Below are 17161 nucleotides of genomic sequence, written 5' to 3'. Positions count from 1 at the left end.
GTCACTGTCCTGCAGAGTTTAGCTCCAACACTGAAAAAAAAAAAGCCCACCTGCCTGTAGTATCCTGAAGACATTGATTAGCTTGTTCAGGTGTGTTAGATTTGGGTTGGAGCTAAACTCTGCAGGACAGCGGCACTCCAGTACCGACCGACGTTGGCTGTTCTAATCTATTTTCATCCTCTTACCAGAAGATAACACATCATGTGCGCAACCACCAACAGGTACATAAAAACATTTAACTTAAATCCTGAAGTCCAGATAACTGCAGCATTTTCATCTGTATTAAAAGATGAGTGACTCTTTTTATCTTTTCTACAGTGACTCCAGTTCCGGCTGAATATCTAACTGAAATTCAGATAGATGCAGAGAATACTCCCATCATTTATCAGCTGATGATCTATTTGATGGCTTTCAATTTTCCCTACATAATCAGTGACAGCTCTAACATCACAGAAATCAACATAACTACTGGTATGAGCTCTGCCTCTGCTTTGTAATGTTGTTCTTTATACATTATAAATACTGTCATAAATGCCTGATGAATTTGTGGATTCTGCTTTCCAGTGTGTTCTTTGAATGAAACGCAGTATCAGTGTAAATGTGAGGGTCTGTTCGTTTGGCCGAATGACACGTGTCACTCATACAAGGCCTGTGATGTCATCACTGATGGTTCATGTACATGTATCAATGGCCTTCCAGTCGATAGACAGTTCTGCCAGTTAAAAGAAGGTGAGCAGTTACATTCACAAATCTAACAAAAAACCCCCAAAAACAACAAAAAATTCACCCATTTTTTTTTAAAATCTTAATTTATCATGAAACTAAATATCATGCACATTCAGGTTTTTAGCTTTCATGGTTTCATTTTTGCTTGTAAAGAAAGGTTTCCACAGTATTCCCAGGTAGACTAACTTATTTAAAGATTTGTTTGGATAATTGCTCAAACTTTTTACATAACAACCATTAATTCTCAAGTGAGAAATGTGTACTGAACAATTAGGAACAAAGATGAAAATACATTTCAGACCATTTAGATTGCATATATATAATGTCATAAATAACTATAATTATTATTAATAAACTGTCATAATGGATGTTTATTGTAGTCTAATGAGCTAATGATTGTCAGTTACTATGTCAAAAAGAAGTAGCATAACAGACCCTTTTCACAGACTGTGATGATGCATTTTATTGGTCATTAGCATTGTAAATCCTGTTAAGTTTTTTATATTTTCATTTAAAAAAATGTATGTATATGTATAATACTATACTGTGTATTATATTACCTTTGCATTAAATTACAAAAAACTAGTTAACGCTGCTGTGGAGGTGTTTCTTATACAGAGGCTATGGGAGCGATGGTAAAGTTGACATCTTTCTCTCTTCTGACTGCTGTTATCAATCTCTCTCAATTTTTCCCCCTCTTTTTAAAAATTGTGAAAACACTGTTTTCTTTTGCTATTGGGAGCAAATGGGAACACAAAAAATGTAGTCTCTTATTTATTTAATGTAGTGTCTTATTTACTGCTACAGAAGTTTACCCAACTATGATGACTTCTGCTTTTGAGAAACCCAGAAATGTGAAAAGGGTCAATTACAAATTGGTTTTGCACATCAGTAATTGAACACTTGAGTATATAAATAATGTGAATTGTTGTCGGTTGACCTCTATTGCAGAATAAAAGCAACATTCCAGAAGAAGAAAAGAAAGCTTTAAGAAAAACCTGTTGTTGACAGTGAGGGTACATAGTTTTACTTTTGTTCTGCTCAACCTGCTTCTGTTTGTTCTTGCAGTACTACCTTCTAACTACGTGATTGACATTGACGTGAGATTCTTTGACTTGTTCGTGGTGAACTACTTACGGAATATCATCAGAAATATCAGCCTGCCTTTGACTCTGAGCAACAGCATGAATGTCACAGATATCGACATGACTACTGGTGAGAGGAGAGCAGAATATTTTTTATATCAGATACTGCACAAAAGAAGTAATATCAACATGTTTCAATATATATTGCTCATGTTTTAAGTTCTAAGGTTGATTCCATAAAATTATCACATTTGGGATCTTGGTGATGAGACACTATACATTTCCTATTGTACCAAAGAAGTGTACCACTGTCTTTGGATATAAATATGCACAAATACACAAATGTATTTACAAAATATGCTTGTGTAGACACATTTTTTTTTTTTTTTTTTTTTACACAACTTGTTTTAACAAAATAAAAGTTACTCATGTAATTCTTGTTTATGTTAACAATGCATGATTGTAAAAAGACTGGATCATTGTTACAGTGTGTGGATTAAATGAAATGGTATATGAGTGCAAATGCGAGGAGCATCATGTTTGGCCCAATGACACCTGCAGGGCCTATCAGGTGTGTGATGGCATTGTGGGAGGCACTTGTGGATGTATTCAAGCTCTCCCTTCAGAGGGTCCGCTTTGCCAGAGAGGTAAAAAAAAAAATCACATTAGATCACAAATGTACTGATTGTAATTGGAGTAGTAATTGTAGTTTTTTGGAAACTTTTATTTCCCAGACATCAATGAATGTGAAGATGCAGTGTCAGTTTGTGGGCAATACTCAGATTGTATTAACATCATTGGGAGTCACATGTGTTCATGCTGGAGTGGATTTAATACCTCCAATAAAGACAGTCCTGTGAGCCGCAACAACTCATGTCAGGGTAAGAATTATAAACTGATTCTGTTTTTTGTTTTATTCTCATATAATTGAGTGCACAGAGCTGCTATGTTTTTACAATTTGTGTGAATACTAGCGTGAGCTATGCCTATATTATTTTTCATTTGTTTTTGTCATAGATATAGATGAATGTCTGTTCAGTCCATCTGTATGTGGTCCAAATTCCAACTGCACAAATGAAATAGGAAGTTACAACTGCTCATGTTTGGATGGATTCACTGCAACAAACCCAAGTCTCCCCATCAGCATCAATAATACATGTGGAGGTAAATCATGGATCTTGGTGTGCATATCGTTTTTGAAACTAGCAGTGTGTTTTTTTTTCGGCCATGTCATTCTTTTCAAATCATATTTAACACAGTTTATTGTTTAATATATTTGAAAAGTAACTTTTATAGGCACACCTAATTGACAATTAATATTTCTAACTGTGGCATGCATAATTTTACTCACCCTCTAATTTTAAAGTTTGGTACCCATACAGAAAAAAAAAAAAAAGATTTAATTTGGTTGATCTTTATATTAGCATGAAAGTTCCTAATTGCAACAATACATTTTTTCCTCTCTTCCTGTAATATAGATGTGCATGAATGTCTAAACACATCAGAGTTCTGTGGTCCAAACTCTTGTTGCACCAACTTAATTGGGAGTTACAACTGTTCCTGCTTGAGTGGGTTTACTGTAACAAATATGAATCAACCAGTCAGCATCAGTAACCCATGCAATGGTAATCCAAGGACAGTTGACCCAAACCTGTCTGTCACATGATGAATCTTGGTCTTAGAGAACTGATTCCAGTCATAACTGAATTTCGTCAAAAGGTTTTGCAGGGCATCAGTCATAATTTCTGTATTTTTTCCCCTCTCTTTTTCTACAGTGACTCTACCTTTGACTGAATATCTGATTGAAATTCAGATCAATAGTGTGGATAGTAGCATCACTGATCAGCTGAGGACCCTTCTGATGTCTTTTAATTTGCCCTACATAATCAGTGACAGCACTAACATTACAGAAATCAACATAACTACTGGTATGAGCTCTGCCTCTGCTTTGTAATGTTAAATAGCTAAGATTAAACTTTATACATCATCAATGTTGCTATAAATTATTTGATATTTGAACTGTTCTTCTGCATTTCAGTGTGTTCATTGAGTGTTCAAACGCAGTATCAGTGTAAATGTGAGGGTCTGTTTGTTTGGCCGAATGACACGTGTCACTCATACGAGGCCTGTGATGTCATCACTGATGGTTCATGTACATGTATCAATGGCTTTCCAGTCGATGGACAGTTCTGTCAAGGTGAGACACTGACATCATTCTACAACAGCATCAGTTTTCTCCCTTTAATGAATTTGTTCTGTATTTCCTGTTCTCATTTACTGCATTTTGCTACTGAGACAAAATGGTTATGTGCTTGATTTTTGTTTGCAAATAACTCTGTGTCAGACACATGGCCTATTAAATGGAGTTTTGTCATAAAAATTATACTCAACAAGCAAGCAGTTAAATAGACTTCGTTCAGTAGCAGTTCTTGTACAGCAGATGTAAAGAAGAGTGGTCCATGAAGTAGTAGCAATTTGGCAGAAAACAGAAGATCCATGGGGCAGTAGTTGGGTTGGCAAAGCATGTTAGTCATTGATGAGACCAGACAGTGGGTGAATGGTTTGTGTTGGTGTTTATGGACAGTCTTGATTAGATGCAACAGGTGAGATGAGTCATAATTCTAGTGACTGAGATCGACTGTGTGGAGTGATGAGATCTGGTGCTGATGATGTTATTGGCTTTGTGACAGTACCCCCTCCTCCATGGGCAGCTCCCAACGACCAAGGCAGATGACGGGGATGTTCCAGCTGTGGTCACAGCTGGAACATCTGATGGCTCTCCTAACCAAGGAAACAGGGGCAGTTGGAAGCCAAGTACGCATTGAAATGGTGTTAAACCTGTGGTGGACTGGTGAAGGGAGTTATGTGCATACTCGGCCCATGGCAGAAATCATTTCCAGCTGCGTTGATGGTTATGACAGTATGACCTCAGGTAACGGCTGATTTCTTGGATTTTGCATTAAGTTAGCCATTAGTTTGTGGGTGGTATCCAAAAGAGAGGCTGACTGATACCCCCAGGAGATGGAAGAAAGAACTGCAAACCTGAGAAATGAATTGTGGTCCCGATCAAATACAACTTTTTCAGGAATGGTGAAACAGGGCTTCTGCTATTTCCATGGTGGATGGAAGACCCTTGAGAGGAATTAGACGATGAGTATGCAAGTATAACCATCCGATGAGGGGAGGTCCGTCATAAAGTCGATACCGATGTGGGACCATGGTCGTTTGGGAAATGGTAGAGTGAACAATTTACCTTGAGGTAGGTGGGGGGTCTTTGTGATGGAACAGTTAGCGTTGCCTCTCACAAACTGAGCGACATCCTGAGTCATACTGAGCCACCAATAATGGTTACGGTGGAGTGAGAGGGTCTGTTGGCTGCCTGGGTGTCCAGAGCCCAGTGAAGAACATATAGTCTTCCCTCAGGACCTCCCGGTGGAGCTGGTTCCATGCGACTGGCCTTGGCTATCTAATTCTTCAGGGACCATTGGATGGGGCTGGCGATGATGGCTGGAGAGAGGATGGGTTCAGGAGGTGATGGACAGGCTTCTGAAGAATACAGTCAATTTCAGCATCGGATCGGAGGCAGAGAAAGTGTTGCATATAAATGAACTACAAGCAGTTCATGTATTGCTCAAGTGATTTTGTTTGGAAGTACAACACAAACATGTTCTCATTCGCACAGACAACATAGCAGTGGAAGCATACACAAACACCAGAAATAAACTGACCAGAAATTACCTTGTCATAAAATATCTGATAGGCAAAAAGATATTGAATCCCCCATGTTCTTCACTCTGCCAACTTGAGATCTGGCATTAGGGCAAAAAGGTCTCACGGGACCCCTGTTTGAGCCTTTGCAATCAGCTGATTTATGATGCTCTCTCTCTTGCTTACTTGCTGTAGCTTCAGTAAAGTAAGGGGGAGTGCAGGCACTAACCACTAGCAGTTTATGATTCCCAAGGACAGATTTTGCATTAAAATGTATAAAAAAATAATATATTTTCTAAATAAGCTGGATGGTAATAAGATGGTTTAATTGTTTTTAGTTCTTTCAGCGCTGCTAATAACACTTGCTACTGTTTCAATAAAAATTATAAAACAACAAAAAAAATTATTTACCACAAAAAGTGTTTGATGACAACACACATTTTCATAATGTAACCTTTTTATTCTAACATAGCCAGAACTACTGATGACAGAAGGTCTAGACTCCATAGCAGTTCCCTTTCGATTATGACACTTTAGGGAATCCTCTCAGCATAAGCTGAAGCATGTGTGCAAATTAGTCCAATTCTGATTGGTGCAACATCATCCCGTCACATGTGCTATAAAGGGAATCTAAAAAGGGAGCTGGCAACACAGCTGTTTCAGCTTTGTGATTTTCTGCAAGCGCTTTATGAGTTTGCATCCTATTTTTTGTTTGCTTGTCCTGTAGGCCATTATATCTTTCACAAGTTCACACTTACAAATAAGTCAGAATAAATGGTATGTATATTTGGCCAAGCTGTGCCGCGTTATCATAGCTGGTGTGCAAGGCGTATATGGCAGCAGATCAGGCCAGCGCCTGTCTTCATAAGATGGCCATCTTACAGGTCTATCAGGCAGACCTCCTTGATGCCCACGCTGTAGCCTCCTGATGTCTTCAGTGATGGTGTTGTGACGGTCGCCGAGAGATTCCAAGAGGCAAAGAAACAAGAGGTTTATCCCTCGTCAATCTAGGTTGCTGCCAAGGGGCAAACCAGACCTCCTCCCTCACAGAGCGCTCAGGAAATCGATTTCTTAACCCCGCCGCCATCACACTTTGGGGCACAACAGTTTCCAATGAACCCAAACCTCATCATTCGTCAATAAACAACACGGCCATGTGGGGTTCGCTGTCCTGTAGAACACAGAAACATTGTTTTGGTTAAACCCTGCCGTGAATTCGCTTCAGGGCACCGAGTCTGCTCCTTTAAATGTGTCAGTGGTCAGCCTTGGGAGGCTGGTCCCTCTAACAAATTACCTGCATGCCTGGGAAGCATTACACAACATATCTTAGTGGGTGGTATAATTCGCAAAGGGTACAGACTCCAGTTCGGTTCTCGTCTACCCAAGTTTAATAGAATTCTAAATGCAGTGGTGGGTCCTGAGCAGGCACTGGTCATGTAGCAGGAAGTTCAGTCCCTTCTGGCAAAGGAGGACATAGACATTATTCCTCCCCCAGAGAGAAACACCGGGTTCTACAGCCGTTATTTTATACTTCCGAAAAAGGATGGTGGGTTATGTCCCATCATAGACCTTCATCAACTCAACTGTTCTCTGAGGAGATTCAGGTTCAGAATGCTAATGTTACTCCTTATTGTGAGTCAAATCAAGTTTGTCAAGTTCGATCCACCTACTTTCATATCTCTATCCTCCTGGAACACAGGAAGTTCCTGGGGTTCGCTTTCGGGGGTAAAGCATACCAATATCGTGTTCTTCCGTTTGGCCAAGAAAAATTCAGATTTCAGGTCATATGAGTTCTTTATAAATAAAAGAACTGAACACATGAAGTGCTTGGGGTTGAGGCTCAACGCAAAGAAGAGCATGCTCACTCCCATCCAGAAGATGATATATTTGTGAGTTGTATGGGACTCGGTTGCAATGCAGGCACAACTGGCTATGGTGACCAGAATCAAGCTAGGCCAGCTCATCACTGTCAAACAGTTTCAGAAACTTTTGGGCCTCATTGCAGCTGCATCCAACATGATACCTTTTGGCCTACTGTACATGAGACCCTTGCAGTGGTGGTTCAGGACCAGGGGGTTTTCCCAGAGGGGCAACCAGTTCCACATGATCAAGGTTACATGCAGGTGCCTTCATTCCTTGGTCATGTGGAAGAAACCTTGCTTCCTGTCCCAAGGCCCTGTGTTTGGAGCATCTTGCCATAACAAGATAATATCGACAGATGCATCTCATGCGGTCATGGAAGGCCACTCAACCAAAGGACTGTGGAGAGAACATCATATCTCTTGGCACATAAATTGCCTAGAGATGTTAGCGGTATTGCTGGCCCTGAGGCATTTTCTCCCAGACATCAGAGGCCACTGTGTTCTGGTTCGAACGGACAATACATCAGTAGTCTTGTACATTAATCATCAGGGAGGTCTGAGGTCGCACCCTCTGTGTAGACTGGCGCATCAGATTCTCCTATGGTCCCAGGGGAAACTGCTGTTTCTCTCTGAGAGCAATGTACATCCCTGTGCACCTGAATTTGGGAGAAAGACTGATTCTGTTTTCTGTTTTTATCTCAAAAATTTGATATTATAAAGCTGTTATGTCTTCTCTGTTTGTGTGAATACTACATTTTTGAAAGTACAATGTGGATGAATTTCTTTAGATACCAGAGCAATTACAATCAGTACATTTTGAAAGTACAATGTGGATGAATTTCTTTAGATACCAGACCACTTTAATGATTTTAGTTGTTTGTCTAAATTAAATTTGTCTGTTAAAAATACATATATATTGATATATATATATTTTTTTCCATAGCTATAGATGAATGTTTGGTCAGTCCATCTGTATGTGGTCCAAATGCCAACTGTGCAAATGAAATAGGAAGTTACAGTTGCTCATGTTTGGATGGATTCACTGCAACAAACTCAAGTCTCCCCATCAGCATCAACAACCCATGTAGAGGTAAATTCTAGAATTTATGTTAATATTCTAGCATGTTTTTTCCTTTTAAATTTTATTTATTAATTTGCCATTAAATCACATTTAACATCTGTACGCTAAGCAACAATTAAACAACATCATACATACATGCATTTAATTTTATTTTGGCACCTAAATCATAAGAATGAATAGATCTGAATGAATAAATCTTCTAAGGGAATCAATTACCCAATCTAGGTTCCATAAGCTAGGAACCAGATTACTGCAATTTCAAGGCCACAAACCTGTCACAAATCGAACAGCGCCGGTAACGATTTATTTAGACCATAGAGGACTGATGTAACTGTTTCTAAATCAGGCACAAAAGGGCACCGGTTTTAAGCAGTGTGAATGTAAAAACATTTTTCGTTAGGCCTACTCTACATATTTAAGATTATGTCTTTGTTGATTTTTTTTTTAAACGGCACAAATTGAGCACAAACAAACAGCACCATTTAGGAACGAAGAAGACGGGGTGGAAATGGTTTGGTTTTTATTTTTTTATACTCTTTAAGTCTAAAATTCATAATTTAGGGATTCTTTTAACGGCACAAACCTGCACAAATTGAGCACAAATGAATATGCCAGTTTTGAAGCGATTTAGATTACATGGGGTGGAGACTGTTTTTTTTCATAATTTTTTAAAAAAGGTAATCACTTACAGGGATTCTTTTAACGGCACAAATCGAGCACAAATGAACGATGCCGGTTTGGAGCCATTTGGACGGCATGGGGTGGAGAGTGACGTCACAACTCCCGAATTATATATGAAGTTTTATTTAACTAAATTCGGGAGGTGCACGTTCAGGTAAATCAACCAATCAGTGCAAGAGGAAGCCGGTATATAAAGCCATCTCTCACCTCTATCCTGTGACAAGTTTCACAGCATCCCTCCACCACCCCATCACCTCACTCTTGGCTGGCTTCAATCCCAGTTAAGGAGTACTCTGGGTTCGGGCTAAATTCCGAGCTCGGAGCCCTCCCCTGGACAGCACACCAAATACGCATAATTACTATGCAAATTTCTTTATTTTGATTTCATGTACATGTAAACTCGTGAAATGTTATTTCTAAGGAGGGCGTGGGGGCCAAGATGGCACTGTGATAGGTGGACGCGTTCTTAACGTCTCGTCAGGAAATTTTGAAATTGAACGATTACATAGCCATTATAATATAGTTATTGCTATTTATGAATGTGTAAGTGATTGTGCTCTTCACATTACCCTCCTTGTGCCAATTTATCTATGGGTAGAAGGAAAAATAGACAAACTTCCAACATGACAACACATGCGCCTATGTCAACATTGGAGCCTGTTCAAAATGCTTATGGAAACGATAACACATTTTCCTCCATGGAATTGATTTCGGAAAATACTGAGGAACATTCTGGTTCGATTCACGCCCAGATTTGAGTGATCTCTTTGCTACTCCCCTGCCTGTAACTCCCTTAAAACCCTTATCAAAGAAAACAAAACGGGAACATATGGAAAGTAACGACTCTTCAGCGGAAATTCTGGAGGCCATTCATGAGCTTTCTGGCAAATATGACAAGATGTTTCAGAAAATTTCTGCAATTGATGTAACAACTGGATCTACAGCTAAGCAGATAGAGACTTTGTCGTCAACTGTTACTCAACTTGTTACCGAGGTAGCATCGCACAAGGAGTCTCTGAGAGTTGTGGTGACAGAGATTCAGGTGCTAGAAAAGGTGACTAAAACCCTGAAGGAAGAGATGGATGAATGAAAGCGCTACACTTAGAGATGGACATTAAAGCTACGTGGTGTTAGAGAGAAGGATGGCGAGGATGTCCGGAAAGATGCAGTCAAGGTCCTTAGCAATGTAGTTCCCGGTATCAGCGACAACCTTGAGGATGCAGTTGACATTGCACATCGCCTTGGCCAGAGAAGAAAGGATGGTTCCCACAGATCCATCATCATACTTTTTGCTCTGCGTCGCTTTCGTTAAATCGTTTGGCAAGCTGCCAGAGGCTTCAAATTTCTCCTCGAGAACAAGTTGCGACTCTCGAAAGCCCTTTCACCAGAAGATAGGGCTGCCAGAGAAAGAATTTGGCCCCTTGTTAAGAAAGCCAGAAATGAGGGAAAGAAAGCCTCCTTTCGCGGTTCGTTTGCCTTAATCGACGGGAAAAGATTCAACTACTCTGATGTAAAATAGTCAGTTTGTAAATATATAGCATGAGATCTGGCATTAACAGTTTGCGGTAGGCCCATGCTCCTTTAAGGGAATATACAAGGTACTATGCTGTTTTTTCTTCTTTGTTTTACGTTTATGTGACTCACCTACGCTCGAAGTTATCTAATTCTTTTTGTTCCTCCTCTCATTGAACCACTAATTTTGTAATGTAATGATGATTTTGTAATAAAACTACAGTTTGCTATATAATCACACTTCTTCCTTTTTGGTTACCTAAAAATGCTTAATGACAAGCAAGTTTGGTTATATATTGTTCCTATTTCAAAAATAGAATTTGTTAGTGTTTGTTCAGAGGTACTAGATTTGTTTTCTGTGTTTAACGGATTTTAAGTTTAATTCTTTTTCTGTTGTATCCTTAAATGTAAGGGGTTTATGTGACGCAGTAAAGAGGAAAGTTGTTTTTTTTATTTTGTAAAAGCCGTGAGTCGGATATAATTCTTCTTCAGGAAACACACTCATGTGAAATGGATGTAAAATTTTGGAAAAAAATGGGGAAATACAATTTACTGTAGCCATGGCTCTTGTCATTCTGCTGGAGTTTCGATTTTCTTGCACAAGTTTAAAGGGTACATACAAGAAGTGAAGTCTTCCAATGAAGGCAGATGGATTATTTTATCGCTTCAGCAAGACAATTCAATCTTTACTATTTGTAATATGTACGGGTGTAATTTCTGATCTGCCAACTAGTCTCTCTTTTCTCAGATAACCTTTAAATCAGGGGTGCCCACACTTTTTTGCCTGATGATCTACTTTTAAAATGATCAACTAAATGAAAAAAAGAAATAGCTTAATTTCAAATGCTTGTTGCTACTACTGCATGAATCTCTACATGGAATTCAGGAAAATAAAAATAAATGTTCATTGTTGATATTCAGTTTTAACAATATTCAATTTTAACACTAAACTCAAAATACTTACAGCACAACAGATTATATTAGCCAGGGCATTTACCTTATTCCGATGACTTGCACTGAATAGAATCAGACAGTTTTACATAATCTTTGTCGACAAAACACAGCTACCAAGGTCTAAACTGGTGTCAATCAACACTGACGGAGCACATGCGATGGTCGGCTGTTCAAACGGATTCATTATTAAGTAGCTACAAGTAGGAGGATGCTTTTCCCAACTTCCTTAATTATCACTGTATTATACACTAACAAGCTCTAAGTGCGAAAATGCAGAACATGAAAGAGATTGTGGATGTGTTCATGAAAATTGTCTTCTCAATACATGCACGCTCACTTCAGAGACGGCTGTTTGTTTCGTGCGTATTTGGAGGAAGCCAACTTCGTGCTCTGTTCTCCGGCTAGTTGTCATGGCAACTAAATAAACAAAAATCTTGCCTGGTAAAAATGTATTAGTCAAATGACAGAAACTAAAAGGATAAGAAAGGGCATCGTTATATTTCTTTTTATTAAAATTTAACAAAAGCATTTATTATAATTGTGTGCGATCTACCAGCATTGTCTTTGCGATCGACTGGTAGATCACGATCAACCTATTAGGCACCCCTGCTCTAAATTGAAAGAAGTACTTACTAAGTACCCAGACTCTTTTGTGATTTTGGGTGGGGATTTTAATGAATGTGTGGATGATACCTTTTACAGATTTCCTCCCAGAAGCAACAATAGTCTGCATTTAAATATTAACATTTTATCATTATGCACAGAATTTTCTCTTACAGATACATGGCATTTTTTTCATTATTTTGCACCCCTCTCAGATCATAAACAAATAAGTCTAAAATTGTGTAGCAACACTGATAAAACTCCAAAGTTACGCGGTTATTGGAAATTTTATAATTCTCTCCTAAAAGATGCTTCCTTCATTGATGGTATTAAGAACTTGTTTTAGGATATATTTTCTGTACTGATCAGCTGTACCACAGAATGAGTGTAGCTCTATTTCTGGATGTTTAAATCATTTTTAAATCTGAAAACTCAAACAGCAATGAATTTGTCAGACATCCATTGAGAGCAGTCCAAACGAATGTGAGTGGATTCAGACCGTTTTGCAAAGACGTTTTACCAGTTTATAATTTAGAACACAATTTAAGGAAGCATTCAAAAATATGTGAGCTATTCAGTTACACAGCTGTTAAACTGAGTATATGAAGCAAAGCAAGTTTTTTTCTTAAATATCCACAACACACACAAAAAATTGCTCATCACTATGCAACAGTAGACTTTCTGAGCTGGTGTGAGCAAATAAAGGTGGGGCTAATTTGTATATTCATTCATCCGTGTATATTAAATGAGGCAAGGGAGTAGAGTAGAGTTCACTTGAAAAAAATGTTTAAATATGTAATTTTGGTGATCAAAGATGAGTTTTAAGGTATAAAATAATTGACTACAGGGGGACTTTAACCACTTGAATAGAATCTCTCACAACAGCACAAATCTGCAAAACAAGTGTTGTGTCAAGCACTAGCTTGAGCAAGAATACACAAAATACCTGAACTGGCAAGGCATCTCTTTTGTTGTCAGAGCAAACCATTGATTAATTGACTTGCCACACCTCTTTCCTTTTTGCTCATTAGTTTGTGTATATATATTGCCGTGAGTTTCCTTGGTCCTTTGTCTGGTATTGTTTTTGTTTTACAAAGCTGTTATGTTTGCTTCTGGATGGATTACCTTCTTTCTTTTGTTTATTTAAATAAACTCTGCTTTTTAAAGATCCATCAACTCCATCCATAGTGTTTGTTCAGAGGTACTAGATTTGTTTTCTGTGTTTGACGGATTTTAAGTTTAATTCTTTTTCTGTTGTATCCTTAAATGTAAGGGGTTTATGTGACGCAGTAAGGAAAGTTATTTTGTAAAAGCAGTGAGTCGGATATAATTCTTCTTCAGGAAACACACTCATGTGAAATGGATGTAAAATTTTGGAAAAATCAATGGGGAAATACAATTTACTGTAGCCATGACTCTAGTCATTCTGCTGGAGTTTCGATGTTCTTGCACAAGTTTAAATGGTACATACAAGAAGTTAAGTCTTCCAATGAAGGCAGATTGATTATTTTATCGCTTCAGCAAGACAATTCAATCTTTACTATTTGTAATATTTACGGGTGTAATTTCCGATCTGCCAACTAGTCTCTCTTTTCTCAGATAACCTTTAAATCAGGGGTGCCCACACTTTTTTGCCTGATGATCTACTTTTAAAATGATCAACTAAATGAAAGAAAGAAACAGCTTAATTTCAAGTGTTGTGTCAAGCACTAGCTTGAGCAAGAATACACAAAATACCTGAACTGGCAAGGCTTCTCTTTTGTTAGAGCAAACCATTGATTAATTGACTTGCCACACCTCTTTCCTTTTTGCTCATTAGTTTGTATATATATTGCCGTGAGTTTCCTTGGTCCTTTGTCTGGTATTGTTTTTGTTTTACAAAGCTGTTATGTTTGCTTCTGGATGGATTACCTTCTTTCTTTTGTTTATTTAAATAAAGTCTGCTCTTTAAAGATCCATCAACTCTCTTCTTGGCTGAAAAATGACAGAATACCAGACCCAAAATACATGGATTATGCAGCAGATGCCATCCACCTCAAGGACTAGCCCCCCTCTCTGTACCAGGGAGGATGGCCACTGGATGATTTGGTTGAGGACTTTTTAGATCTGTCACCCAGTGAGTTGGAATGAGAGCACATTGAAAACGTGCTTTTGAGCAGGCTTGGCATTATCTCACCTTCAGATAATGCCAGTGGGGAACAGCAGTTGCTTGTTACTCCACTACATCAAATATGCACTGTGGGTGACTGGTTCACCCCTAACTGTGGAGAAGGAAGCCTGCCGGTCAACTGGTCGGCTCCTCTTTTGCTCCTTGCCCCCTCAGCTCCACTTGGGACCACCGGGTCAGTTGTCACTCTTTCTATATGCCACAGACTTACAGGCCTTCAGCTGTGCCTCTTCCCTCCACCACTCCGCCTTGGTCCTCAGTCCCACTAGCTCTGCCTCAGTCCTACGGCACCCTGGCTTCGCCTCGACCAGTGTTATGTTAAGTTTCATTTGTTGTCATAGCAACTCATTGATTAATTGGCTTGCCACACCTTGCCACTTCTTACCTTACCTTCTTTTGTTTGTTTGTTTATTTAAATAAAGTCTGCTGTTGCTTACAAGGGCAGTAAATTGCCCATTTTTACATCTTATAAAATAAACTTTTGAAGAAATGTGTTTTATCTTACATTTACATTTCTAAATACATTTTTAAAATGTTTATTAGATGGGTTTTTTTAATATTATTTCTATTTTTTTTTTCAGTGCCACCAGTACCATCACCAACTACTGCTACTGCTTCTACTGTAACTACTATCACTGATGCTACTACTGCTGCTACTACTACCACTGCTACTACTAATACTGCTTCTACTCTTCCTCCTCCTTCTACTACTTCTACTACTACTGCTACTACTGCCACTGCTAATACTACTGCTACTACTACCACTGCTGCTGCTACTACTACTGCTGCTACTATTCTTCCTCCTACTACTACTACTTCTACTACTACTGCTACTACCGTAGCAACTACAACTGCTGCAACAAAAGGTTTGTATAATAAAATACAAAACTGATACCACGAAAACTATTTGATGACAACACACACATAATAAATCCTTTTTACAGTTATTAGAATGCCAAAAAATACTGTATAGACACATCTAAGATGCTGCTTTTTCTGCTGTATTAACACACTACTATTCCAAAAGGAACCTTTTTTCTTTGGATGCAGAAAATCATCTCAGTTACATATGTAACCTTAGTTCCCTGAGTAGGGATCGAGACGCTGTGTCGAAATGCTGTGGGAACTCCTCTGCGTGGTTGTGTCGTGAAGCAAGGTCAAGTTAATAGAACCTCACAAATGTATGCGGCGAGGACCAGCCTGCCATATCACATACACCTTGGAGAGAAACTCCCGACAATAATGCTTTAGAAGCGGCCATACTCCTATTCGAGTGAACTCGTACAAACTAAAGGTGAAGCCTGACCAGCCGAGTCATAAGAAAGTGAAATGGCCTCGACCACCCACTTGCTCATCCTCTGCTTAGATGCAGGGTAACCTTTCCTAGGTGACCCGGAACAAATAAACAGCTGTTCTGACTTTCTCCACAGGGCAGCTTTGTGAACATACGCATCTATCGCCCTCACAGGGCAGAGCAGATTCAGTTTCTCCTGGTCTGATGTCCGGAAGGGAGGAGGATAGAAGGCCTGCAGTATGATGGGTCTTAAAGTATTAGTAGGAACCTTTGGAACCTAACCTGGCCTAGGGTGAACGAAAGGCCTTTACCATACCAGGCGCAAATTCCAGGCAGGAGGGGGATACTGAGAGGGCTTGAATGTCTCCAATTCTCTTGAGAGACGAAATATCAAGCAGAAAGATGGTCTTAAAAATGAGAAACTTCTTAGAAACTTCTTCAATAGGCATGAAGGGAGCCATAGAAAGGCCTTGCAAGACAATGACCAAATCCCAGGCTGGCACCCTCGTGCGAACTGCAGGTCTAAGTCTCAAAGTGCCACTAAGGAAATAAGTAATAAGAGGGTGTCTCCCCAAAGATACACAACCCAAAGGAGCGTGGTAAGCAGGTAAGGCCGCTACGTACACCTTTTTTTGTGGAGGGGGATAACCCTGCAGAAAATCTTTCTTGCAGGAAGTCCAGCACTGTACCCACCAGACAGTTAACTGGGTCCCACCAGTGATCTCTGCACCATGAATTGAATAATCTCCACTTCAGGGCATAAAGTTTCCTTGTTTAAGGAGCTCTGGAGTGGAGGATGGTCTCAACAACCTCAGTTGAGAGACCTAAACTTATGAGCTGGGCCTCCTCAGAGGCCAGGCCCACAGTTCGACCCCTTTGCCTGAGAGAGAAGGTCCCTCCTGATCGGAATCTCCATCGGAGAGAGCCATCAAGAAGGGATATTAGGTCCGAGAACCATACTCGGACCGGCCAAAACAGGGCTACTAAAAAGATGGACCCCATCCTGGTGAACTCTCTCCAGATCTCCTGGGAGCACAGCAATCAGGGTAAATGCATACAGCCTCAGCCACGCCTGCGCCATGGCGTCCAGCCCAAGCAGCGCTGGGTTTGACATTGAGAACCATAGTGGACACTGAGCCATCTCTCGAGACGCAAACAGGTCCACTTTGACTTGACCGAAGTACTCCCATAGGAGCTCCACCACTATAGAGGAGTGAAGTCTCCCGGGCCTCGGCCACTGTCTCGACAGGATGTCTGCTTCCTGGTTTAGGTACCCTGGGATGTAAACCACCCTGATGGAACGCAGTTTCCCTTGGGCCCACAGGATCGCTCCCCAGCCCATGAGGGATGCATCCGTTGTTAGTGTGACACAACGACCAAGAGCTCCAAACACAGGTCCGTGGGAAAGAAACCAAGTTTTTTCCATATGACTACGGCACGAAGGCATCGCCTCGTGACCTTGATCATACGAAGCGGATTTCCCCTCGG

General features: G+C 39.8%; 1 protein-coding gene across 2 annotated transcripts in view; it reads left to right on the top strand.

Annotated features, from left to right (window-relative positions):
• LOC125278259 (latent-transforming growth factor beta-binding protein 1) overlaps window positions 1-17161 on the top strand; it is a 45407-nt gene that overhangs the window by 7115 nt on the left and 21131 nt on the right. The window contains exons 5-15 of one of the 2 annotated variants that reach the window (XM_048207278.1): window positions 192-221; window positions 319-471; window positions 565-729; window positions 1795-1941; window positions 2300-2458; window positions 2546-2692; window positions 2829-2975; window positions 3290-3436; window positions 3587-3739; window positions 3850-4008; window positions 8325-8471. In XM_048207278.1, coding sequence (XP_048063235.1) covers window positions 192-221; window positions 319-471; window positions 565-729; window positions 1795-1941; window positions 2300-2458; window positions 2546-2692; window positions 2829-2975; window positions 3290-3436; window positions 3587-3739; window positions 3850-4008; window positions 8325-8471 — 1554 coding nt within the window. Of the gene's footprint in view, window positions 1-188; window positions 222-318; window positions 472-564; window positions 730-1794; window positions 1942-2299; window positions 2459-2545; window positions 2693-2828; window positions 2976-3289; window positions 3437-3586; window positions 3740-3849; window positions 4009-8324; window positions 8472-17161 lie in introns of both variants that reach the window. The other variant, XM_048207277.1, reaches the window with a different exon arrangement.

Source organism: Megalobrama amblycephala, linkage group LG11 (genome assembly GCF_018812025.1).
Source record: "Megalobrama amblycephala isolate DHTTF-2021 linkage group LG11, ASM1881202v1, whole genome shotgun sequence".
NCBI lineage: Eukaryota > Metazoa > Chordata > Actinopteri > Cypriniformes > Xenocyprididae > Megalobrama > Megalobrama amblycephala.
This window is presented reverse-complemented; position numbering and strand designations above follow the sequence as displayed.